The sequence below is a fragment of the Manacus vitellinus genome, unplaced genomic scaffold (genome assembly GCF_001715985.3).
Source record: "Manacus vitellinus isolate BGI_N305 unplaced genomic scaffold, ASM171598v3 scaffold_30_pilon, whole genome shotgun sequence".
Taxonomy (NCBI): domain Eukaryota; kingdom Metazoa; phylum Chordata; class Aves; order Passeriformes; family Pipridae; genus Manacus; species Manacus vitellinus.
In genome coordinates this window covers 7,434,746-7,460,398 of record NW_021940291.1, presented here as the reverse complement: position 1 = coordinate 7,460,398, position 25,653 = coordinate 7,434,746, and the positions used below count along the sequence as shown (strand labels likewise).

Below are 25,653 nucleotides of genomic sequence, written 5' to 3'. Positions count from 1 at the left end.
AGGTCACTGAGGTTCTATTTTGTCTGTTACTATTGAATCTCTAGTTGGAAAAAATTCTGCTCTTTCTGCCAAATAACTATTTAAAATCAGTTGAGGAAACACCATTTCATAAAGTAAGAGGTTGCAATATGAAAAGATTTAAAAACACTAAACACCTAACATGCAGCATTATTTACTCTTTGGAACTAATTAGGCTGAAAGCAAGAGATATCAGATTTAGTTTTGTTTTGGTTTTAACACCAATTCGAATTCACATGGAAGACATGAACTCAGCAAAAATCTCTGGTGAATACCTCCAGCAGATTCCTCCACTGTGTACAGGTTTCCAATTTAAAAGAATTGCTCCTACACACACATTTATCATAAAAGAGTCCTTGTATTGCAATAAAAAAGTTGTTCTCTGTAGAAACACTGCTTACCAGCAGTGTATTGTTACTCAGTTCAGCAGAAATGCTCACCTTGCAAGTGTTGCGCTCGATTTCCCGTTGCCTCTTTTCTTGCTCTTCCAACTCTCTCTCTTTCTGTACCAGTTGTTTAATGTGCTCTGGATACTCATGTGCCTCAAGGAACTCTGACAGTAAAAACAAAGCAATGGTTTTAAAAAACAACATTTTTTTCATGGTGAGCAACACCTTAGGCATTATAGGTATATTTAATAGTTATTTTTCTTGTCTTTTTCCCTTCTCTCTTCTCCACCCAGATTTCCCACTATACCACATCCTGTTATCTTTTTCATAATTTAAACTGAAGTCAGACTTTTATTCCCCCTAATTATACATGAGCAACACAAGAAAATGCTAATAGCAGAAGTGTAGTATTCCAATATCAGTATGGGAAGCTCTGCTGTTGTAAAGAAATACACTAAGACTGATGACTGCACTTGAGCCTGTTTTTACAATAAAGGTAAATTCTACCCTATTAAGTGAATTAATTGATAATAAAAGTCTCAAGATATCATCAATATCATGATAAAATAAATGTTACACTTAATGCAGATTAGTGTACTTTATCACATTGTTTCATAAAGATGAACAAAAATCAAAACATGCAATACTTAATTTTAAAAAAATCAACTTTTGCCAATACAGTTGTCTAACTTACTTGCATTTCTTGTTGGATCCTTCAGTCTATATATCAGCATGTATGCATTTGTGGAGCTGGTGGAAAAAATAATAGATATATGGATTTATCAGACAGAAGAAAATATGATCTTGAAAAGCTGCTTTTTTTTTTTTTCCCCAGTAAGAAGCTATGTCATATATATCATAGCAATACAGTAAACAAACAGAATTAAAAAAAAAAAATATTATTTTAATGATTTGAAACAGCAGTCAGGGTAGTTCTTACAACTATTAATAGCATCTGCTATTAATTTTAAGCTAATATGCTAGGCACGTGCATCTTGGCCATTATTTGACTACACTAAAACACTACCAGAAAGAAAATTAATATTACAGTACTACTAACCTAGCAAAAGCACTGGAATAATAGCCTCTGCTTCCAGAAGATCCACCATATGTTTTCTTAATATCTTCCTGAGTTATCTAAAATAATAAAAAAAAAAAAATCAATTTAACGATTATTTGAGAAACTTGCACTAAATAAGATGCATTTATTTTCACTAGGAAAAGTGGCATTACACAATTAACACACAATTATTTTCTAAAAGTTTTCTGCTTATTTGCTGACTGCTAGAAAGCTATTTCAAAGTGATCTGCCTCTTACTTTTACAATGGATGTAAACATTTTTATTTTTTATTTTTTTCAATAGGAACTTCTTAGAGAAACAATATAAAGATTCTTGATTGCAACAGTATTTATGGATACATGTAACACCTGCATCACCAGGACAGGTTTAAAAGCAGTCTGGGTTGTAACAGATCTACAAATATACTTCTGTAAGCAAAAAGTGCTCTTCATATGCACAGAAGGCAAAATTCTAAATCTAGTCTAGTCAGTGCATGAGTAAAAGCTTCTTTGTGAACCATCCCACCTTCATGAAATAACACTCCTCCTCCCACCACACAAAAACAAATAGATAAATAAAAAACTTCTAGAAATCAGTTAAGCTACTGAGTGAAACATGCATATGGCAGGACATTAGGATGAGAAGATTAAACAATGCTTGAAATACCTGCACATAAAACCAGTTTCATTGTATATAAATGATAAAACCACAAAATAGAAATGTTCATCCATGAGTATAAAAGATAACAATACTATTTTTACCTTGCTAACATGCTGATCATTAAAGCTGTACCACTGGTCATCACTGAAAGATTTTATACAGGCATAATAATGGCCACCAGCAGCACTTCCAGAATGAACCATTACAGAAAAGAGTTCATACAGTAAAGAACTCTGTGGAGAGAAGAAAAAAGTGTGATATGTATCGAGTAAAGCATTTTGCCACTTAATGTACAGAGCAACCCAGCCAGGCACCACTCAATGCTTATGAGTCTCTGCATTATTTCCTCTCACACCACTCCGAGTTTGCTGCCAAACTCTTTTTTTCATAGATAAATGGATGGAAATACAGGGCACTAAGGACATACCTCCAGTGTTGCATATAAATTAAAGATATAAAACTGAACAATACTGACTCACGAGTGTTACAAGCATATTTTAGGGCACATAGAGCAAACACACTGTAAATGCTTTGCATGCTCTGTATTCACTATTAAGACATCCAAACCCAAAAGCTAATGGCATAGCTTGACAGCTTGTTTGCCTTGAGAACAAGTAGTATGAAATAACTGGCCAAAGCTACTGTCAGTACTAGACATGCCATTTGCATTACAGACACATTACAATATTCTGGTCTTGTTCCAGTCAAGTGACTGGAATTAATAATTTTTTTCTTTTTCTCCAAGTAAGATTGACAGTATTCAGAACATATATCAAAAAACTCTCTCAAATGCTTTAAGGTACATATAAACAGGGACAGATGTGGAGATTAAAATGCAAGTCAGCCTCTAATATTTATGAAAATAACTTCTGAAGCCAAATAGCTTTCTGACAAGTCTGAATAAAAGCTATTGGCCAAGTTACAGAACAACAATTCATGAAGCACACATTGTAGATATCAAGATAAAACAAGATTTTTGATTAATTTTGTATTGGCAAGAAAACTCAGTCAAGTTTGTTGAAGATCTCTGCCAACCTTTAAGTCCCACAGAAGCAGGACTGCTGCTCAATTCTTTCATATTAACTGCAGATGACTGAAGGAATATTTAACATTTAGACCCTTGGCCTCAACTATTCAACTGACTAAAACTTTCCAATTTCCTACTGAGCTGCAAGACACTTTTGTAACTAAATCTACCAGGTAGGCCTTTGACAGCTGGCCTCAAAGAGAAAACACTGCTCACAAGACAAAACAGTCTTCAGTTTGAGGGTCTGCTGCCAAAACAAGTTTTCCGGGAATTCCCAATCTGACAAGCTGGGAAGACCTTTATTCTCAGGTGACCTCCAAATCAGTTAAATTCTTTGCTTTGCTTTAGTGTCAATGTTTGAATAAAACACACACTCCTGACCTCTCACTTCACTCCCAATATCAGAATTAATTGTATTTTTATAATTTTTGTGGCGGGTTTACCCTGGCAATCAACTGAGCAGCCCTTCAGGCAGTCAGTCACTCCTTCTCCCAAGTGGGATGGTGCAGAGAATCAGAAGAGCAAAAGTGAGAAAACTTGTAGTTGGAGACAGTGCCAGTTTAATAAGTAAAGGAAACAGGAAAAAAGAAAATAATAGTGTGTTAAATAAAATAAAAGCATTACTCAGCATCCCCTGCCAGCAGACCAAGACCCAGTCAGTCTCTGAGCAACAGCTATTTTGGAAAGACTCTGCTTTTTACTGCTGAGCATGATGCTGCACAGCAGGGAATAAGACATGGAATATCCCTCTGGTCAATTCAGGTCATTCAGCTGTCCCAGCTATGTTCCTCTTCCAGGCTCTTGCTCACCCTCAGCCCTACGAAATGCCCTTTACAGGGGCAGACGGAGAAACAGGAAGATTCAGCACCGCACAATGCCGCTCAAGCAAGAGGTGCGGCAACACACCGCTGTGCCATCAACACCTTGTCACAGTTCCAAACCAGAGCATCATACTGGGTGTTATGAAGGAAATTAACTCCATCTGAATCAAATTCAATACAGTATTTTTTGAGCATACCTTTTCACTGCCAGTTTTAGAAATTCTTTCTGCCGCACTGTTGCTTTCAAGGCAGATTCCTTCATCGACTCCGTCATCATTAGAAAAATCATTGCTCATCTGATCACTGTGACAACTGCCTTCATTTTCAGCTCCACTATCAGTGCAACTCTCAGTCTGGGGAGACTTCTTAAAAATAAAACATACATACTAACATTAGACAACATTTAAAGCTACACAGAACAAGAAATAAGTGTTTGTGAAATGAAAAAATTCCAATCTGCAAACCAATGAAATTCCTCAAAAACCTAGAGACCTCTGCAATTCAGCATCAAGAACAGACTTGTTTCTGTTAGTGTCTTCATTCCTTGACCAGTATTTCTGGGGTTTGTGTGCAACACATTTTGAGACGTATCAAACTGCTTAAGTGGCATAATTTATAAAACAAAGGTCTGTATGGAGTGAGAAAAGCCAATCAAGGCAGTATTTCTCTTATACCAGTGCAAGCTAACAAAGTGACAGAATGTTTTCAGGAATGGAATTAGGAGAATAAATTTAGTCTTCAATACAGAACGCACAGTAAATAGTTTTTGGTGAATGTAATCACACGACCTGAATTTTGGTCAAAAGCAGAAGAGTAAAAAGCCAGAAGATGGATGTGAAAAATAAAAAAAAATTTAAAATCTTATTTCTACAGTATACATTACAGTATGACTCAGAGGGAAGGAATTTATCATTAATGATCTCTGGACTAACTTCAGCATTCAGAGGCTTGCAACTTTACATCATGTGTTATGACGAACAGAGATTCAGACACAAGTTTCAAAAAAATGTTCGATTGTGGATTTGCACTATACATAGAAGCCCTGAGACTTGTGTCTTTAAAACACTGAAGACGTAAGAAATCTGGAACAGCTTCTTTATGGAACCAGAAAACCTATAGTGACTAGAGAACATGCTTCCTTTGCAGTATAAAAAGAAAAAAATCCACATGGACAGATTTAAAATCCTCAAATTATAGCACTGCCATGGCTAAAGAACAGTTTAGGTAGATGAGTGATGTTAAAATGGCTTTATAAGACCAAAATTTTAATATTCTTAATGAGAAACTTGAAGGAAGTTAAATAGCTTTCTCTGAAATGGAACACTTTACCTCATCTTCGACATCAATGAAGACGCTCATGTCCAGCTCCTCGGGAAAAGTCATGCGATCGTTGAGTTTGATCCTGTGCATGGTGGTGTAATCGAAGTCAAACCTCTTCAGTTGTAACGTCAGCAGGTACGGAAAGTGCAGGAACCGCAGACCCTGAACGAAGCACAGACAAGGTTATGCTCCCACTGTCGGGATTTGTATGCCCCAAAACTAATTTTTGCAAATGACTGGGACGGTCTTTACCTTCCTTGCATCACATTTCTTCTTACATCGTTCACAGAAGTACTGATTTGGGCCATCGAGGATCTCGGGCTGAATGAAAGCATGCAGTGCTTCTTCCTAATAACGAAAAGATGTTACCCAATTTTTAGAGAATGTCTACTATGTAGGTATAACTAAGAATGATAAATTGACAGTGAGATTACAAACGTGTACCAATACTTCAATTAAATCTACCAACAATATTTGATTGACACAAACAGATTGATACAGACACAAGAGTCAGGAAAACATGACAAGAAATTAACCTTTCTACCCAGCCCAAGGTAAACAGTCAAACCACAATTGCTGTTAACTATATCTCATTCAGTATTTGATGAATCCCAATTGTCTGTTCTAATAAACCTACAAAATAAAACTACTCCTGTTATCTTGCACATCACATTTAGTCATGTCTATAGAGTCAAATGCTGTGAGAACAAGCTTATTTTTTAACCCTGCTTTGTCTGGTTCTCCCAGAATTCTCAGATGGTTCTTCTGTATTTCTAAAGAAGTTTTTCCCAAGAAATACCATCCAATATTCAGAGGGGGAAGAAGGAGGCGGGAGGAAAAAATGTTACTCAGTTCCTCAAAAGCCCTCCATGAAGACAGCATTAGTCCCATTCTACAAAGGGTCTTCAGAAACTGCATTTGAAGACACTATTTTTAAGTGAAAGGTGAGGAAGGGACTGAGGGAGAGTATTTCAGTTTTGCTCTCAAAGAAGTGGATATGGACATCTCCTGTAATGGCAGAACTAGTTTCCTAGTGCAAACCTAGGAAGCAACTACCAATAACTGGAATTTTCTCTTCTGACAGCTGCCTTATTTGGGGCAGTTCGAAACCCCCAATAATTCTGTCACTAATGCTTACATCCAGGAGCTTAATGATTTCTACTTCACTCCTCTCTACAGCAAACCAAATACAACCAAACTGATCTGATTTGTCTTCCCCACAAATTATTTGCTGCAATGACACTGCACATAAGTTGAATGTACTTGAGAACAAACTTTTTCAAGCAAAATTCACAAGAATATTGAGATGGGTTCAGTGAAGAATCTTACCCAGAGATTTTAAAAGTTAAAACCTATAACTCAGTCTGCTTGCAAACCAAGAGGCTCTGGGTTTCTGAACTCCAAGGCGAGACCAAAAGTTCTCTGTTCACCTATGGAGGTCAAAACGAATTCATCTTGCACATTCAGACATTTAGTTTAAAGCAAATATGATAACAGAAACAATGCTTTTAAAACCATCATCGCCTTATGAAGGGCTGTAGCTGTTCCCTGAAGCCTGAATAAGTAAGAAGGGGCTTAACTGGGCAGAGTAAACTCACCAATCATAACATGGCTGGTGCAGAACTTAAGACTGATGTCTAAATCGTGTTGTTTGGCAAGTCCCACTTTGGGAGGAAATCAAGGATATGCCAAGTTCTTGAAAAAGCCCCAAATTCTTCCCTTTTCCCTTCTTCCTTTCCAAGAACTCAGGTAAGCAGAAAGAAGAACAACAAAGTAAATAATTTACATAAGCTCTGTTGCTGTTCTAGGAGATAGGACTTTTAAAAAGGACTGTATTTCAGGTGACAACTATTCACAAATGCAAAATGTGCCAAACTCAATAGAACAACTGTACAATGAAGGCAGTCATGTCAATTTACCATTTTTGGATACAGCCAGAAAGGCCTTTGAACAGCCCTGAAATCACAGTTCTTGGGCAGAGAGACTCTCTAGACACATGAAAACCTTTTAAGAGTCTGAACTGAATTCTTGTCTATGTCTTTACTTCCTAAATGCTACAGAGGCTGAGTTGCTTTTTACTCAAGAGCTTACACTTGGTAATATTATGCACTGAAATGTGAGGAATCTCCTTCTAAATTCTAAGAAAGAAGACCTAGCAAGTTATAACCCTGTTCAAAAAGGGGAAGAAATGGATTACTGCATTTTGACTATTATTCAGAACTATTTAAATGAAAGCAAAAAAAGTTAATAGCCAACACAGAAAATATGAATCAGAAAACATCACATAATGAAATAATAATAATCACATAGTGACAGACCTATTTCTTACAAATCAAATGTCAGTTAAGGCAAAAAAAATATATTTTGAGTGTAAGAAAAACGTTGCCATTCATGCTCTGACATGAATATAAGTGGAAATATACAAAGGATGGGACATAAAGGATTGTGTAATGCTTATGTAGACTCATGTGATGTGCAATTTAACAAGGAAATATACTCTAAATTTTTACACAAGGCAAAAAGTGATGATGCTTCAGCCCCCTGAAAATGCAATGCAGTACTATCACATTACTCTTGTGGTTTCACTGCTTACCACACATAGTGAGCTTTGCTTTGAAAAGCCTGATTAAAACTCCTGGGAACTCCATCACTTGTGAGCTATATAAACAGCCATGTATTTTTCAATCCTTCTGTAGCAGCATTGCTGTTCCCCAGATTTACTCATCTGTCTCCTGTACAATCTTTACACCAAACTTAGTTCTGCTGATTAGGATGTCTCTTAATACAATTCCTATTCTAGTGCAGTTCACTACTTTCTACCCTGACAGTTTACTCAGCAAAACCAGTGACAAAGCTTCTACACTGCACAGCCTCTCACACCACACATCCTGCTGTGCAGCTCTGCTTGAAGAGTCAACGCTACCTTTGAAGTTACCTTCAAAGTGGTGACTATTATGCAGCCTTGGAGCTACTGAGCACTTCCAACACTGCCTACACACACTTCAAAATATCCCAGAAATGATCAAGCAATAGATTAGTGTGACAAAAGCTATTTAAACTTCTTTAGAGTTCAAAGAATCAAAAGAACAATACAGGTTGAAAGAAACTTCTGGAGAACACTTGATCTTAACCCCCTGCTCAGATCAGGTCCAACTTCAAGCACATTGCTCAGCCAAGTTCTGATTATATCCAGTTTTAAATATTCTGAGATTTCTATCACTTAGCATATTAAAATGCCAAAAAAACCAGCTCAAACTAATTATTGTCTGGCTAGAGAGGCACTTCAGACAACCTCCTCTCGACAAAAACACATTATGATGTAGTGAGTAGTTTGACAGGCATCATACTGTATCTGTAAATGTATAAATTTGTAAAACCTGTGAAGAGGAGCAGCAAAACCTCTATGAAAAAATTACACAACAAATAGCATTTAGGCAAAATTGCTCTTGAAAAAAACCAGAAACTGCCATCTCAGATTTTCAGAGCTCACCAGTTTTCCCATGTTCAAAGACCTCACTGTAACCAATTTAGCTTAAAAAAAAAGTAAATATCACATCATCCTTATTCCACCTTCAACAGTTTGGTAAGGACACCATAAAGTAAGATCACATAGAAGTCCAAGTTAATTTCTGCCCAAAAGAGGACTACTTGTTTGCATACTTACATCCTCAAAAGAAAAACTAGCCAACAAAAGATCTTGCAAACTAGCAACACTTAAAAAAACCAACTGTACTTACTACACCTGCAAAATACTTGTATTATTACTAGTCTTCTGGTATTACAAAGCAACTTTCACTGTTTTCTAGTAACAATTTCAGCATCATTGACAGTTCCCTGTTGCATCTGCTTTTCTCTCAGCTGTTCATCTTGCAAAATTTTTAAGATTTTTTTTTCTACTGCAAAACATTTCAACTTATGTCTAATGCTGTTGAAGTCAGGCATCTATACAAGATACTAATGCCTACAAAAATGAGTATGTGAACTGCTGCTCCTGTTTACCTCCCTGAAATAAGCTACACATTTTTATGTCTGTATTTCTACTGACCCCAAGAAGAGACTGATTTTTTTCTGATGTCGTGCCCTTGAACAATTCAGATAGCATAAGTACTTTTTCAGAAAACATCTTGAGTTACACAGTGACAGTGTGCCAGATCTCAGTGCCCCAGAGCTGCCCTAATGAGTTTGCAGCTATGCAGTCTTACTACATGGACTTGGGCGATGGAGTGGGGAATCAGAAAATAAAAATTTCAAAAGCAAACCTTAAGACCACACTGAAGAATTTCAGAATTAGTTCACATTAGAAAATAAAGCAAGCATAACATTACCCTTCCCAGTTCTTCAACGTTCCCATGTATTGAGAAGTATTACATACATATTTATAAAGAAATCAACATTTCAAGTATCTACATTTTTTTGGTAGTACACAATGTCGAACAGTGGGATAATACTCTTTGTAAGCCATTCTACAGATTAACCTTACTTAAGGCTCATCCATCTCTCATTAGAAAGTAATGGAAAATCACTTACCTCTAACTAGAGTTCTTTGAAGGTAGTATCCTCCTTAGATCCCCTATCTTGGGTTGTGTCGCCTGCTGCAAGTTCCCTCAGGAGCTGACTAGCAAGGTCTAAAAAGTTTTACATTCCCTTCTATAAGCCCTATTAGCGCATGTGTGAAGTTTTGGATCTCTCATTCGTGCCCTTTTTACCTACACCTACTAAATCACCACCATCTATGGATCAATGGAGGATACTACCTTCAGAGAATTCCATTTAGAAACAGGCGATTTTTCCCTTCTCCAAAAGCAAGTATCCTCCATATCTCCCCACTGCTGAAGACTACACAACTAAAAATTACATCTGCTATAGATAATACAAATGCAGGGAGGAGAATCAACTGATTATTATCAGAGTATGAATTAAAAAAGCTCAAAAATTGAAGCAGCAATACAAGTTGCAACCATATAAGTTTGTGTAACAAAAATCTTAGAATTATTTTCCTCAGTGTAGTAAACCCAGTAAATGCTGATTTACAGGAGAAATATCAAATACTGTTAAAAGTAATCTGATATTTAAATTCTTATTTTTTCAAGTTTGCTGTGTTTTCATGAATAGACAAAGTCTTTTTTTTTTTAGCATTCCACTATAGACTTCACTAAAGAGAAAAATTTTCAATTTGAGAGACATGTACAATGCATTGTTAAATGTGGAATCCAACTACACAAACTGAATAGTCCTCATTATTTTAACGGATCATAAAAACCTCACTATTGAATAAAAATTACAAAAAAAATTGGTTTAGGGAATATTGCTAGAAATTACCTTTAAAAGGTGAAAAGGGAAGCCATCCATATAAAATATCAATCCGTATCAAGACAGCTTCAATTAGCCAGACAGTTCTAAAAAATTTTCATGTCATCTTTAAAAGAATTCAAAGGACTTTACTAACTTGAATTCTTTATGAGATCAGTGTCCCTCACCTTTACTACTCCTCGAGATTGGTATTTAAAGTTTTAAAGTATGAAGTACTTTGAACCTACTCTGCAGTTGGAACTAATCCTAACAATTCTTAACAGAATTGCTGTTAAGAATTATGGACTATCAGTGCTTTAAAAATATTGCCATGACACTAAATACATAAGGAAAAATACTAAATATATAATGAATAAGCCAATTACACAACAAGTGTTTGTTTAAAACAACCTTTTGATTTATTCTTCTTTCTCACAACTCCATCCATAGTACAGGCATCCTAAGCCACAATGGTGGAATGCAACAATTTGAAATTACTTTTTTTTTTATCAGAGGGGTGCAAAAATTAAAACAAAAGAACTTCCACAGATTTACTAAGCAATATATAGGCTTGCCAGCATCAGTAAAGCTGGAGCAAGAGTGACCACGAACACTGATGTATGATAGGATTTTTTATCATCATCACATCGCTTGTTAAAAGCACATGGTATTTAAGAAGTGAACTTTAAATGGCACAGCAACAACATGGCAATTAAACTAAAAAATTTAAAGTCAATATTCTGCTCTTTCACTAAGATCTGCAACAACGCTAAGAAAATTTAGCAGATGTGCCAATAAAAAAGAACAACCCAAATAAAACTTTTGTGATGTCATAAAAATATGTCTCGAGTAAATGCTGAAGATTTTATCAGGAAGAAAATAATTGATTACTGCAGCCCTAAGGCAATAAAGTTGCATTTCCCCTCCCCTTATACATGCACCAGTAGGACTCATTGAAGGGCAAAAGAAAAAACAAAAAAACCAAAAAAACCAAACCAAAAAATAAACCAAAAAGCCAAAAAAAAAAAATAAATAAAATAAAAATCTTCTAGAACTTGCTAGCTGGTTCACTGCACAAAGACGAACACCCCAAGATGGAGTATCTAGGATGATACTTACCCCAGAACCAATTATCCCACTGTGGCATTATGTATTCTATGTGTGTATGGATGCACTATTAGGCAGCAGAATAGTACACACCACGCTAGCAAACGCCTGGCTGGAGCCGTACGGCCGGATGACCAACGGGATATCCAGGTACGTGTCGATTCTCCAGCCTTCATAGCCACATTCTAGACACCTGACATAGTCCTTCAGTTTGCCTTGGTACAGTTGATTTATAAGATCAGCCTGAAACAAACGTGTTCAACAGAGGTTTAAGAAGAATGAACTGTTAATGTATTTATTCTCTTCAGTTTTACAAGAAAATGGCTTTTTATTCATTATGTCTAAATTGTACAGCCACACATCCAAAATACCATTCCCCAGCAGCACATCAACCCTCTGATTTCCTATTTTCCCCTGCCCAAAAGACATATCAAATGAGCTTCTCAAACCACATTACATAAGCTTCACAGTGTCCTTTATGGTCACGTCTTACAAGTGACTACAAACCCACCAAATTGAAGTAACTTTTAAAACAAGCCTGGTCTTCCAGACATTAACAGTCTGATCCTGCAACCTTTCCCTGTGCCTTCACAGACAAGTGCAGAAAGAGAAAGGAGTATTTCCTAATCTATAAATTTCAAAACTAGCCTGCAAAAAGTTGTCCACTTATCAGAATGTATCATGTGCCATGAATATATTCCTAACTTCCTTCCTCCTATATTAGGAGAGAGAGCTCGAGCTTCTCGAGCCCACAACAAAGCCTAATAAATACTGACAGCAAGAAAGCCATCACAGGAGTTACACAACCACTTTCTGTGCTTCAAATAAAGACTAGGCACCCAGAGTTCAGAATATTCCACTTTTAACTGGGGGAGGAAAGCACACGCAACACACTCTTGGAAGTCATACATTATAGTAGCTTAACTATGGCATCAAACAGGAAAACTGGCAATTATCACAGATTTTGCAATAACCTAGTATTTAAAATTCAGTAAACATTTTTTACAACCATCCTTAAAAAACCCATAAAACCTCACAACAATACTACACCTCTCAGTGAAGGAAGTCTTTACATGCTTACCTGCTCCGTTTGCTTCCATTTCTGCTCCAAAGCATCAAACATGACTCTACAAAGCTCCTGTACATCATGTTGCTGCCATGCTGTTAGAAATTGAAATTATTCTTCATTAAAACTAGAGATGTTATTAGTCCCAATACTAACTGTAACCTGAGAATGCTTCCTAAAAAGCTACTCATTTGTTTAAGCCTGTACCTACTATTTACTGTTATTCACTACTGGGCCAGTGTTCAATTCCACAAGCTGTTGCTTCTAAAGTCAGAAAAAAAAGCAGCCAGCTTGCTCACAGTGTTTATGTATAAACAAGAACCATGTATATAAGCAAGAACATGTAAAAAATCATAGAAATGCTAATGTACACTTATAAAATAAACTGTTTCAGACTTATGTTCCTCTTTGTGCTGATTCTCCAAAACTCAAGTTCCAACTCCTTATCATCATGTGATAAAGAAAAAAAATCAGTGGGTTATGGGGCGAAATTACACCACACAAGTGTCAAGAAGACAAATACAGTGTTTGATTTGAAGTAAGACAATAACATGGGTAATTTCAGAAGTGCAACATGTGCATTTGACATTTATGTTTCAAAACAGAAGCAAGTTTCTCATAAAGAGCTACTTCTTTAGAAGCAATTAACAACTATAATGGCAGTTTAATTAAAAAATGTAATGCTTTTAGACTTCAATAGCCTAAAACAGACGACATTTCTTTAAAAATCAGATGCCCAACAACAAAAGTATCCATTTAGGCTATTTTGTATCCATTGTAAAAAGTGGATTTTATTTTACATTATTCTGGTATTTTCCCCCATAAACAGCAGTTTAGGGCCTCCAGCAGGCAGCAGCTGAAGCAAATCACACAAGCTGCACATCACCTTCACTACTGTCCCATCCAAAACTCCGGGTAACATCTGTTGTTTCAATCGCCCTTTTTTTGCTGGTCTGCAGTAACACAAACAGTCTTTGAAGCTGGTAGGGGATACTTCTCTCAGGGTCCTCTTCAGATTCTTCAAATTCCCATCTATTCACAATACAAGATATTTGACAATTACAAACGCCCTGAAAACATCACTCAAAAAGGCATTTAAAGCAGCATTTATTACATTTCAAGAGGTCTGCCACGTTACAGAGGTTAACTGCACCTGTTTCTTGGGAAAAGCCAAATGCAATTTGCTCTCCACCTCTGCACTTAATGGCAATGCTGTTTTTTAAATTTACAGATCTCACATAAACCAATGGAAATTTTGAAGCCATTCACTGCACAGACATGAACTGCACTTAAGTACTGAATTTAACTTCAAGTCTGCTGTTTTCAAGACCCTTTAAAAAGCTTGTCCATGACACAACCAATAACATAACTTATATTTTACTAAAAATCTGAAACTTTTAAGCAGATATAATTTATAAGTCTATCCAGCTTGACTTCAGTAAAGTTTTTCAGTACCCAAAAAAGGAAATTTTGACAAGGTAAGTTCCAAAGGGTCTCCTACTGATATACACCAGCACAAATTTAAGAACAAGTTTTTGACTCTATATACTCACTTATACAATGCATTTCTAAATTCAGGAGTCATGAAAAGTGTTTGTAAAAGGCTGTTCAAGTAGCAAGTCATTGCTTGATTTACTAGCCCCACATAACCTAAAAATGCAAGAATAACGAGATGGAAATAATGTAAAAAGATGGAAAATCACTTTAAGAGTTAAAACATTTGACAAGAAAACAATTTTATGACAATGTCTAAGAACTGCATTAATCTGTTGTTATTTATTGTTACTTACACTATAAAAATTGAGGGAATGTTACATTTGCTCATTTCTGAGAGCAACAGAGAGTAATAGTTTACATAACAGAAATAATTCCCCTGAATGACATGAAGCTATTTTAGTGATCACAATAATAACCAATATTTAATGCTGAATGCTGCACTAATACCTACTGGATGTAGGTAATTACAAATATTTTAATAGCAGATTTAAATATTTTACAGAATAAACTAGAATTTGCTAAGAAACAATTGTGTACTAGCTTACTTATCACCTGGTGTCAACTAAGAGTATCCCACTAATAACATAAATATAATTTGTATCTGCACTGGTTTGTACTATTGTCTCAGAATTAGAAATAAATAAAAAAAATAAATCTCTAAAGTGCCCACACAACACTACTGTTCTACAACCTTCCCCCTTAATACTTAAATAAAAAACCAAATTAAACTACTAAAACTGTTTCATTTTTATTAGTTGAAAATGAAATTATTTACTTGTATTAATCTTTAAGATTTTCTACAAAATATGCAGGATGGGATACAGTTCTTCTGTTTCTAAAGTGATATGAGAATATTACACAAAACATGATAGAAAACATCATAGTGATGTGGATTTTTTTAAAGAAACTACATTTATTTAAAAAAACCCCCAAACTTGAAGTGCTGCTATTTGAAAATGTGCTAAAATAATTACAAAGTAGCATTGCCTTTACAAGAGAGAGCTGTTATACCTGTCTCTGATTTGCTCAGGACTGAAGAATAAGAATAGCTTTGACTGACATAGTCATTGGTACATCCAACAGAGCCTTCTCTTGGAAGAGGGCCTACAAATCTCTCTTGGGCACTCTCATCTGTTGTACCTGACTCCTCCTGAAAACAAACACAACCATTTCATGCACAAGTTAGACAATAAATTTTTACTGAAGCACCTACAAGTTTGATTTCTTAGCTGTAAGAGAGAAGTAAATTTTGCTAAGCACATCACACAAATTTCTCAAAATTGCAGATACACAGTGTAACTCTAGTTCTGCCCTCCAAATTCTCAATCCCTTGAGAATAGTTCTTTGTGTTGCTGGAAGCAAAGGCCCTTTAGAACACAGTATAATCAAATACAGTATTAAAATGCATACAACAAGCAAGTTTGCAATTTAGGATCTCTTATGTCTCAAGTTTTCTGCACTGAAATACAGAATAAGTTTTCTAGATGTAAAAAGTTTAATCCAATATTCTTTCAGAATCATCCTTAAACTCTGACCTTGGGTACAAGTATTTACATGTGGGGTTCTTTTTCCCTTTTTCAGATAATAAAGTCCATAACAAGGGCTAAGTATAAGTAGGCCAGCATTGCACTGATACGAGAGCTGAGTAATAAATTTTAATCTATCACTAGTCTATCAAATCCTTGATTTAAATAAATTGCAGCCATGGGTATCATATATTTGAGAAATAAGAAACTTCAAAAATTTTGTTATGGCAAACAGTTGCTTCTAGCAACACTGACAACTCTTCTTTTTATATATATAAATATAAATATTTATTTTTCCATAGAGGTAAATGTGGAAGCAGATAACTGCTGTTGATACAGGACTGCTATTTTTGAGAATTCTGTCAGAGCAGCCTAATATAGGATCAGGTAAAGGATTAAATATGTACTGTTAAGATTCATCTCTGAACATGTCAATGATTAGTTAATTATAGAGCCTCAGAAAACTACTTGCAGCAAAGCATTACATAAATATTTAACAAGCATGAATAAAGAGTGACAACAAATCATTACTACTGGAATTGGCCCTACTCAGGAGAAACCCACAAGTGTAAAACAGTAGTCTACAAGTCTGTTGGGAAAGTTCCCAAAGAAGCTTATTATATGAAACATACAGCCCAATTTTATCTCATTTTCTGATCTCACAAGAGCAATACAGAGAACATACACCTCTCTCCCCCCAGCACTGTAGCTTCTGTAGCTGAGTGAAGATTTTACTCACCGGCATTGTCTGAGGCTGCTCACCGTCTTTGTCTGTCAAATGCAGAAAGTTCTTCTTCCCCGGCTCAAAACCAGCATCAAGAATAGTTTTGTCACTGTTCTGATCTATTGGAGTCTGCTAAAAAAGAGTAAAACAAAAAACCACTTTTCTTTAACAGATCTGTATGCAATTAGCAGATCCCGTTCAAGTACATTGCTTGATGCTTTACTTACAGAGTAAGATTACATGAAAATAAATAATCATTCACTGAACAAAATACACTTATCATTATTACTGAATTAACTTGGGAACAGTTTAAGAAGCAGTACAGTTTAATGCTTAGAAGTTGGTTAATCTATGTAGGAGTCAAGACACTGCCTACAAGTTTCTTGCAAACATCACAATATCCAGTGTCCTCTATAGCTTGCAGACACTATTTTCTTTAAAAGAAAAAAAAATTCCTTTCAGCAGGAATAAACATGACCTGAAATAAACTAACATCTATTTCTTAACAAATCTTACAAAGTTTTCTAGGTGCATCTACAGAAATCCTATTACATAAAATCAGCACTTATTTACAGTAAAGCATATGAGTTATATTAATCATATTTTTTTGTATATAATACGTTAAAATAGGCATAAGAAACGTGGGGAGTCACTATATAACATGCTGTTATTGAGAAGATGACATTTCTCAAACAAGACCACAGGAAACAGAGATTAATTATCATGGGTATTATTATTAAAAGCACATACTGATAACGAAAACTAGCATTACATCTGAAGGATCATATTGGTTTTTGTTTAATGATTAAGCACCCATATCAAAGAGCACACTTTTAGATTAAAATTCAACCAAACCAAAACAGTGCTGTCAGTCTGCTCTGGTGCACCTACCACAAAATCTTACAGGAGTTGAATGAGCCCTATGCAATACAGACAGAAGTTTCCTATACTTTGGAAATGTGTTTGCTACCAAGAGGAAATGCAAAGCCCTTTTGCTGTACCGTGTCAGTGACATTGTCTCCATTGCCCCACAGCAAATCAAAGGATCCGTTCACGTAGCCCACTTTGGAAGCCACGTCTTCAAAGAGCCTTTTCACTGGGGTGGAAGCTGGAAGGTTCAGGGTAACACGCTCGTTCACTGTCTTGGAGTTGGTGGTATCCTGTATTATACACAGCACCCTGGGCTCCTCAGCAGCACTTTCTGCCTGAAATGACAGCAGGTAATTCATGAGTAAAGTCAAGAACATTTTTGGAGTTTAATTGAAAAATCAAAACCAGGCTACGCCAATAAAATGTTGTATATACTTTTACAACCTAAGGATCCTAAAACTGGACTTTATTTTTTGAAAGTAGGTATAAGAAAATTAAAGAATCTTTTGAAAACCACACAAAAACAAGCTCCATTTTCATAGAAAAAGAAGGAATTTGTTTGGGTGTAGAGAAACTGTTCAAGTTCCACACAGAATTTCAGCCAGCAAGCAGACACAAGACTGCTTCAAATCAGGAACAGACTTTCAAATCATCACTTCCAGCTTGCATTTTGCTTTGACATGATCATAAATCCTGCTCAGGAAGAATATATCTTTTTGACTTTTAGGACTGTAACGCAGAAAATTTGAAAGTTTTCAAATAATCCTGGAAGCTGACCATTAAACAAAAAGTTTCATAATCAAGCCACCAACTTCCTACTAAATCCACTACTGTCTGAGTCACAGGAGATATTCTTCTGCCTGAACAGAGTAAGAAAATTAGCATTGCCCAATGGCTACTGGACAAAGTAAAGAGAGTTTAAACAGAAACTTCAGTACATCTCAAATCAGAAAAGTAACAATGTTGCAATGGAACAATGATAAAATTTTATGGACCCAGGTAAGCCAAGAAAAAATGGCATTTTCCCAACAGTGAAAACCCAGGAAGTTAAAGATCTAAGCACAATCAATCAATTCTCTCAATTGTCCAAAACTGCAGAACAACAAGGAATAGCGAATAGTTAAATACACATCACACAAGAAAAGATCAGGTCAGCAAAAGGAATAATTAGTCCCCAAGGACTCAGCCTTTTCAAGCTGTAACACACAGAAAGCATAAGTAATGCATGTCAGCGTGCCCAAATCTCAGTCCATAGCTAAAAGGCCACATCATCTAAAAAGGCAAAGAGACACATGCAGTGCTATCACAATTTTCAGTGGATAAGAACAATAAATGGCAATAACTGTGTTCGTGCTAGAAGTGTCAGCCATGCCACGAGCATCTGCTAGAGAATAAAGAAGATCTGGACAACTTCAGCATCCCTTGTATTTCTACACAACCAGGTTCACAACACAGATGACCACCACCAAAGTGGTACAGTCCCTTATGAGAGCTCTTACATCACCAAACTTTTTGAAAAGGAACGTGGACATTTTAGCTGATGCTGCATGCCTTCATTTTACGAAATTCCAAGATCTGCCGGCAGAGTTCATGCAACTATAAAATAAAATGTTAGCTGACTGCAGCATCTATTCCTATCAGCATCAGAAGAAAGTTGTTAGAGAAAAGCAAATAAAACCACCCTTACCCCCAGTCTGAGTATGACATTAGTTTGCTTTTGATTGTGATTGGACTTTAGAGCTCAATTTCTCTAAGTTTATCAAATGTAATATCCTATCTGGAAATCTTCATTAATTGCACGCTCAAAAAGATTCAAGGCACCATTTCCAGCAAAGCTGCAACATTTCATCTTCATAAATTTCATCTTTACTGGAGAATTTTATGTTTATGAATTACTTTCCAAGAAGACAGACAAAACTATTCCTGAAACATTAACCACACATTAAGAAGAAAACGATTTGGAAGTCAAAGTAATTTTGACATATAATATCCTCACTTTCATCTACAGCACCCACAGAGAGACACAAGGCTGTACTTGAGTAGACTAAAATTAAATTTCACCAGTGATTACTTCTCCTGGACTCTCTTTTTTAAATTTCCCAGCACAGCATCCTTTTTTTTTTTTTTTGGCTAAACAAGCACCACACAATTTGTCTCTTTCACTGTGTGGTTAGAAAAGAGAAGATAAAGCTTGTTCAGCGGTGTTCTTTGTTGGGTTTTAGCTGCTGCTCATCTTCTAAAAAATCAATAAACTGGAAAGATGAACCTACACTTACAACCCAGACCTCTCAGCAATGGTAAAGGCTTACTTTGGGTGGAAGCCCACCCTCCTCTATAGAACAGTGCAGAGAGGTTAAGAGGCACTTGCTACTATTCATACAGGTTCATCCAGGAAAACCCAAGTTAATTTGGATTTAATTATTCCCACACTAATTTTGTACTGACCCTACAGCTTGATGGGCTACTGTATATGAGCATATCAGGAACAGAAGTTCTCCACTGGAGACTCAATCCCTTGTGCTACTGCCTTTAGGTAATCAACACTAATTCCCCTCTCTGCAGAAGTTACTTATAAATTCAACTCCTCCCACTCCCACTTTCCCTGCTACCTTTGGTAGTGAATCAGTTGTGACTCACATTAGAGTTGCTACTGAAAATAACTAGACACGCAGAATCTGACGGATGGAAATAACATTAAGGGAACAAATTAGAGAAGATTACAGAAGATTTGCTGGTTGGGTTGCTGGATGTTCCATGTCACACAAATCCTCTCTTCCTTGTTCACAGCTGTAATTCTGACAGACTGAACTGGTTTCACTCAGCGTGAGTATAGCAAAGTCATCAATCAGTCCTGCTGCCGCTGCTTCAAGTCGCTCATAGTAAATAGATAAAGCAAAAATAACCCCAGTCCGTCTCTGCTCCTGGCAAGCATTCACACACACCATCTGAACTATCACACGATGCAACACCTTGTTTGTGGCTACTTTATTGGAAAAATAGTCTGAAAGGCAATACTGGCCAGTGACAGATCCCTAAACCATTTTGACAGGCTGCTGTTAAACCCGAGTCCACGACATAAGCACAAAATTTAATTTTAGTAATTACGTAATCTGTTATGACAGCTACAGAATTCCTTTTTTTTTTTTAAATGTAAAGCTAGAGAGCCAACCCCCCCCCACCAGTGTAACAAGCATATAAACACATACTCATTTGGAAGCTTCTGCTGTTAAGACTGGCTACGTACATCATCTTTGTATTCAAGAACATGCACAAAGAATTTAATGTCAATAGGTCATGCTCATGTTAAAATAAAAGCTACAGCATCATGCTTTTATTATGGTTCTTGGTTATCATTTTATTAAGTTGATTTCAGCTGTCTACCTGTGAAAATTTCTTCTTCATTTCAGCAAAGATACTTTGTCTGTAACTCCAAAACATATCCTATAGCATATGAAAACAAAATTAACAAGTCATAATACTTTAAAGTTGTCAATTGACTTTTATCTTGCTTAAAGTCAGTTTTAAAGTAAAAGTAAAATATTATTACTGAGTTTCAAAGCACCATTCACAAAATAACTTCAGAAGGAATAGACTACTTTAATTATCATAGCAGCAATGTTACAGAAAATGCCAGTTAAGTTGTAATATGCGTCAGACTACATTTCATAAAGTAAGAAGTGAATGGATAAGAAAATGTAAACTATTCAAGGTACAAATTCATATTAACAAGTTTCTTGATTATTTTTAAAAAGCCCTCCAGGTACAGGTAAACATTTTACCTGAAATGGCTCAGGCATAGGATTAGCATATAACCCTGTAATTCAGTTTATTATTGCATGTATAAATTATGAAGCTCTCCAGTTTCATATGAAACTCTTCTTTCATGCCTGAATTACCTCCTGTAGGAAAGTTTTTATTAATATGAACCCATTTTGAAGTATGCAGCTGAAGGTAGAAAAGAGATGACGTTACTGACTTTATTCCTAACACTCTTAAAGTAACCCTGCCTTAGTGGTACCCCCAAAAATGCAAAAGCAAACATGACGTGGACACAACTGTTCTCCGACTGCAAACATCAAATTAACCAGTTTCTGAATCCGAAGTATTTTTCCAGTAAGGAAAAACAGGAAGGGAAAATGAAGATGCTAATAACATCACTGTTCTTTCTCCAAATTTCTTCAACTGTGCCCTCAAGTAAAGATTACCAAAACAAAAAACACCGACATGATCTTTACTGACATGCCCTATTTGCCCCACCAAATGACCTACAAAACCAGCCCAAATTAGACTCCTGCATTTAACTTCTCAGCAAGATGACACATAAAGCAAGATTTTTTTTCCTTTGTGTACAGAGCTGAAGATTCAGTTTTGAAGTCTTAAAATTCCAAGATTATTAGTTGTTTTATCTAGAAGTTTTCTTTACACATCAGTTTGTAATTTCAGGTTTGACAGAGGTTTTAAGAATTTAAAACAAACAAACAAACAAAAAAAATCAGAAAACCAACATCCCACAATTGAAATGTTTTGTTGCTTACTAGTTTTACCTGCTCTCAACTGGAAGTTACATATATTTTGCTAAAATGATTCAAAAGTTTAATAGAGTTTCAGAACCACAATTTTGAAACTGCTGACTTATAACGTTCTGATCATTATCAAGTACAATGCCCTGTGTCATAAGACTTAATTAAGACTTACAATTTTCCTCCTAATCAGAGACTCCAAAGAACCCTTGCTTTAGCCTGAATTCCTTCTCTCCAGAGACAGGCAGCCAAATCTGGTATACACAGGGGCACATGTAAAGTGTGGTGTGCTATTTGACTTGGGGTATGCAGTCGAGGGTGGAAGGGGCAGACAGGCATATCTACAGGCTGCTTCTTTTATAAAAATGCTTCTATGCTGGGTTCTCAGCTCCTGTTTTCTCAGTTAAAGAACTGCTGGAAGATTTTCAAGAGCTATGTCACTAAACAAATCCCACAGAAGAGATCAAACAAATCAAATTTACAAATTACACTGTTTACATGATGTTCAGGAATTTTAGAAGTAACTGAGAGCCTTCAGCTGCTCTGACAAGACAAATCATAAAATCACAGAATCATTTAGATCAGAGAAGACGTCCAAGATCATCAAGTCCAATCTTTGACCGATCATTGCCTTGTCAACTAGACCATGGCACTCAGTGCATGTTCAGTGCATGTTCAGTGCACCATGGACTCAGTGCACCTCCAGATGGTGACTCCCTGAGCAGTCTGTTCCCATACTTAACAACCCTTCCTGTGAAGACATTGCTCCCCTGGCACAGCTTGAGGCTCTGTCCTCTTGTACTGTCAGTGGTTGCCTGGGAGAAGAGGCCAACCTCAGCTCACACAACCTCCTTTCAGGGAGTTCTAGAGAGTGGTAAGGTCATCCCTGAGCCTCCTCTTCTCCAGGCTAAACACTCGCAGCTCCCTCAGCTGCTCCTCACAGGACTTGTGCTCCAGACCCTTCACCAGCTCCACTGCCCTTCTCTGGACTCAGTCCAGTACCTCAATCTCCTTCCTGAATTGAGGGGCCCAGAACTGGACACAGCGCTCCAGGTGTGGCCTCACCAGTGCAGATTACAGGAGGACAATCAGTGCCCTGGTCCTGCTGGCCACACTATTCCTGATCCAAGCCAGGATGTCACTGGCCTTCTTGGCCCCCTTCAGCTGCTGTCGACCAGCACGCTCAGATCCTTTCCCACTGGGTCACTTTCCAGCCACTCTTCTCCAAGCTTGTAGCACTGCAGGGGATTGTTGTGCCCCAAGTACAGGACCTGGCACTTGGCCTTATTAAAATCACACAGGTGTGTCAATCTTCCAAATGCAGCATTCCCTACTTTTCAATTAAAGCATTCACTTTAACACTCTATGAATATACTTTATAATAACGACTAGTTCAAATTCTACTACAAAAAAGCTCCTCTCATCACGGAACTTTATGGTTTAAAGTACAATTAAGAGAACAAAGGTCATTCTACAAAGTTGCTTAATTTCACCCTGATAAAAATTACTCTGGAATTCTGCAAACCAATTATTTATTACACCTCACAAAAACAATAACCATATTAACTACATACTTCAAGGGTTTCAAGTTAACATACACATGGTATCCACAGGCACATACAAAAATACCCTACAGACTTTTCCTCAGAAGAAATAAGAGCAACTCCTCGGGCAGTGAGCACATCCATTCAGTACTGGTGAGAAGTCCTCAAAGCTCGATGCTGCTACTTTGCCATACCATGACATAGCACACCAGTGGCTTAGTGAAACAAGCTGCAGACCCTCAGCTGCATAAGCATTTAAAAGGCAAATGCAGATGGCTACTTAGGGCTACAGTTTAGGAAACCATCCTATGATTGTTGTAGCACAGAAATCTCTTCAAGCTAATATTTTGGTCAATAAATACTTGAAATTCTGATTTCAAACGCTAACCTTTTAAAAAATATTGAAACACTGATACTTCCACCCCAAGTCACTCCATCTTGCTGAGGGTGGAAATCCAGCGGGATCGAGTGCAGCCTCAGCGAGTTTGCAAGATGAGATCAAGCTGTGTGGTGTGGTTGACATGCTGGAGGGAAGAGATGCCATTCAGAGGGACCCTGACAGGCTGGAGAGGTGGGCGTGTGAACCTCGTGAAGTTCAACAAAGCAGAGTGCAAGGTCCCACACGTGGGCCAAGGCAATCCCAGACACACCTACAGGCTGTGGGAAACAGGATGAGAGAAGCCCTGTGGAGAAGGACTTGGGGGTGATGGTTGATGAAAAACCCACCATGACCCAGCAAAGCACTCGCAGCCCAGAAATCCAAATGTATCCTGGGCTTCATCAAAAGGAGCCCAGCCAGCAGGTCAAGGGAGGGGATTCCACCCCTCTGCTCTGCTCTGGTGAGACCCCGCCTTGAGCACTGCATCCAGCTCTAGGGTCCCCAGCACAGGAAGGACATGGACCCATTGGAGTGAGTCCAGAGGAAGACCAGGAAGTCGCTAAGGGGACTAGAACACCTCCCCTATGATAAAGACAGGCTGAGAGAGCTGGGGCTGTTCAGCCTGGAGTAGAGAAGGTTGTGTGGAGACCCCATGGCAACCTTCCAGTATCTGAAGGGGACCTACAATAAAACCAGAGAGGGACTCCTCCTCAGGAACTGCAGTGACAGAACAAGGAGTAAAGGGTTCAAACCGAAAGAGGGAAAAATTTGTTCAGATATATGACAGAAATTCTTTACTGTGAGGATAGTGAGGCACCAGAACAGGTTGCCCAGCATTCAAGACTAGGCTGGATGGGGCTTTGAGCAACCTGGTCTAGTGGGAAGTGTCTCTGCTGGAACTACATGATCTTGAAGGTTCCTTCCAACCCAAACCATTCCATGATTCTATGACCTTTTACATTTTTCCATTTCTAGAAAGGAGATGACGTTCACAAACCCACATGTAGAAGATTTATGACTATTACACCAGACTTAAAAAAGACTTTTTAAAATAAAAACATGAAATCAACACTCTGGTCTGATCTGGGTGGACATTCTGGAGTGCTGTGCTACACAAGCATTTCCTCCACGTACCTTTCTAAAAAATATTTCATCTTTGTTATGTGAAAGATCTGCCTCCACAAGATGCAAAGCATAAAATATTTTATTGCACTGAAGGAATTCAAGCTGTACTTCTGTATATACTAACAAAGACAGAATTGTTATTAGTGCCATCTGCAAGACAGGCACTTGCTTTGACCATATAGGTTCTGTATTTGTTGAAAACAGAGGAACAAAAAAATAGAGTGTTACTAGACCTGTCACAACAATATTCAAATGCAGAACTGCAGTGGTTTTAACACTGCATTTAGATGTGGCTTGCTATTTTTCAGCTTTGAATCACTGAACTAATTAAAGTCTATTGCAGCATATCACTACCCTTATGAGGACAAACCATACATTTTATTTTCCAAATGACAGAAGATTCTCACGAGATTTTAACTCCTGCTTCAATTCTTTTATAAATTTATTTTCAGAGATCGAAAATAAAGCCCAGCTCAAATTTCGTGCAGATTCTACTCAATACTTCCAAATTCCAGTACTTCCAATAGATAAAAATAGACAGTAAGTAAAATCTCAAGTTTCAGGTCAGGGGTTTAACTAACAGATGTATGAAGTTTGACTGCCAAATAAAGTTAATGGCCTACACAGACTTGAAATGATCACCAGTAGAGAAGATGCTACATATCCATGCTCTGTACATAATTCTTACAAATCACTGCAATATAGAGGAA

General features: G+C 37.1%; 1 protein-coding gene across 1 annotated transcript in view; it reads right to left on the bottom strand.

Moving 5' to 3' along the window:
* Window positions 1-21,601, bottom strand: part of USP47 (ubiquitin specific peptidase 47) — a 36,216-nt gene extending 14,615 nt beyond the window's left edge. The window contains exons 1-16 of the mRNA XM_029961036.1: window positions 21,581-21,601; window positions 20,757-20,816; window positions 17,507-17,710; window positions 16,521-16,637; window positions 15,267-15,405; window positions 14,312-14,408; window positions 13,645-13,790; window positions 12,774-12,853; window positions 11,786-11,935; window positions 5,549-5,644; window positions 5,306-5,458; window positions 4,174-4,341; window positions 2,230-2,361; window positions 1,468-1,544; window positions 1,102-1,157; window positions 459-571 (exon numbers count right to left, since the gene is read on the bottom strand). Coding sequence (XP_029816896.1) covers window positions 459-571; window positions 1,102-1,157; window positions 1,468-1,544; window positions 2,230-2,361; window positions 4,174-4,341; window positions 5,306-5,458; window positions 5,549-5,644; window positions 11,786-11,935; window positions 12,774-12,853; window positions 13,645-13,790; window positions 14,312-14,408; window positions 15,267-15,405; window positions 16,521-16,637; window positions 17,507-17,710; window positions 20,757-20,816; window positions 21,581-21,601 — 1,809 coding nt within the window. The remainder of the gene's footprint in view (window positions 1-458; window positions 572-1,101; window positions 1,158-1,467; window positions 1,545-2,229; window positions 2,362-4,173; window positions 4,342-5,305; window positions 5,459-5,548; window positions 5,645-11,785; window positions 11,936-12,773; window positions 12,854-13,644; window positions 13,791-14,311; window positions 14,409-15,266; window positions 15,406-16,520; window positions 16,638-17,506; window positions 17,711-20,756; window positions 20,817-21,580) is intronic.
* Window positions 21,602-25,653: the final 4,052 nt, after the last annotated feature.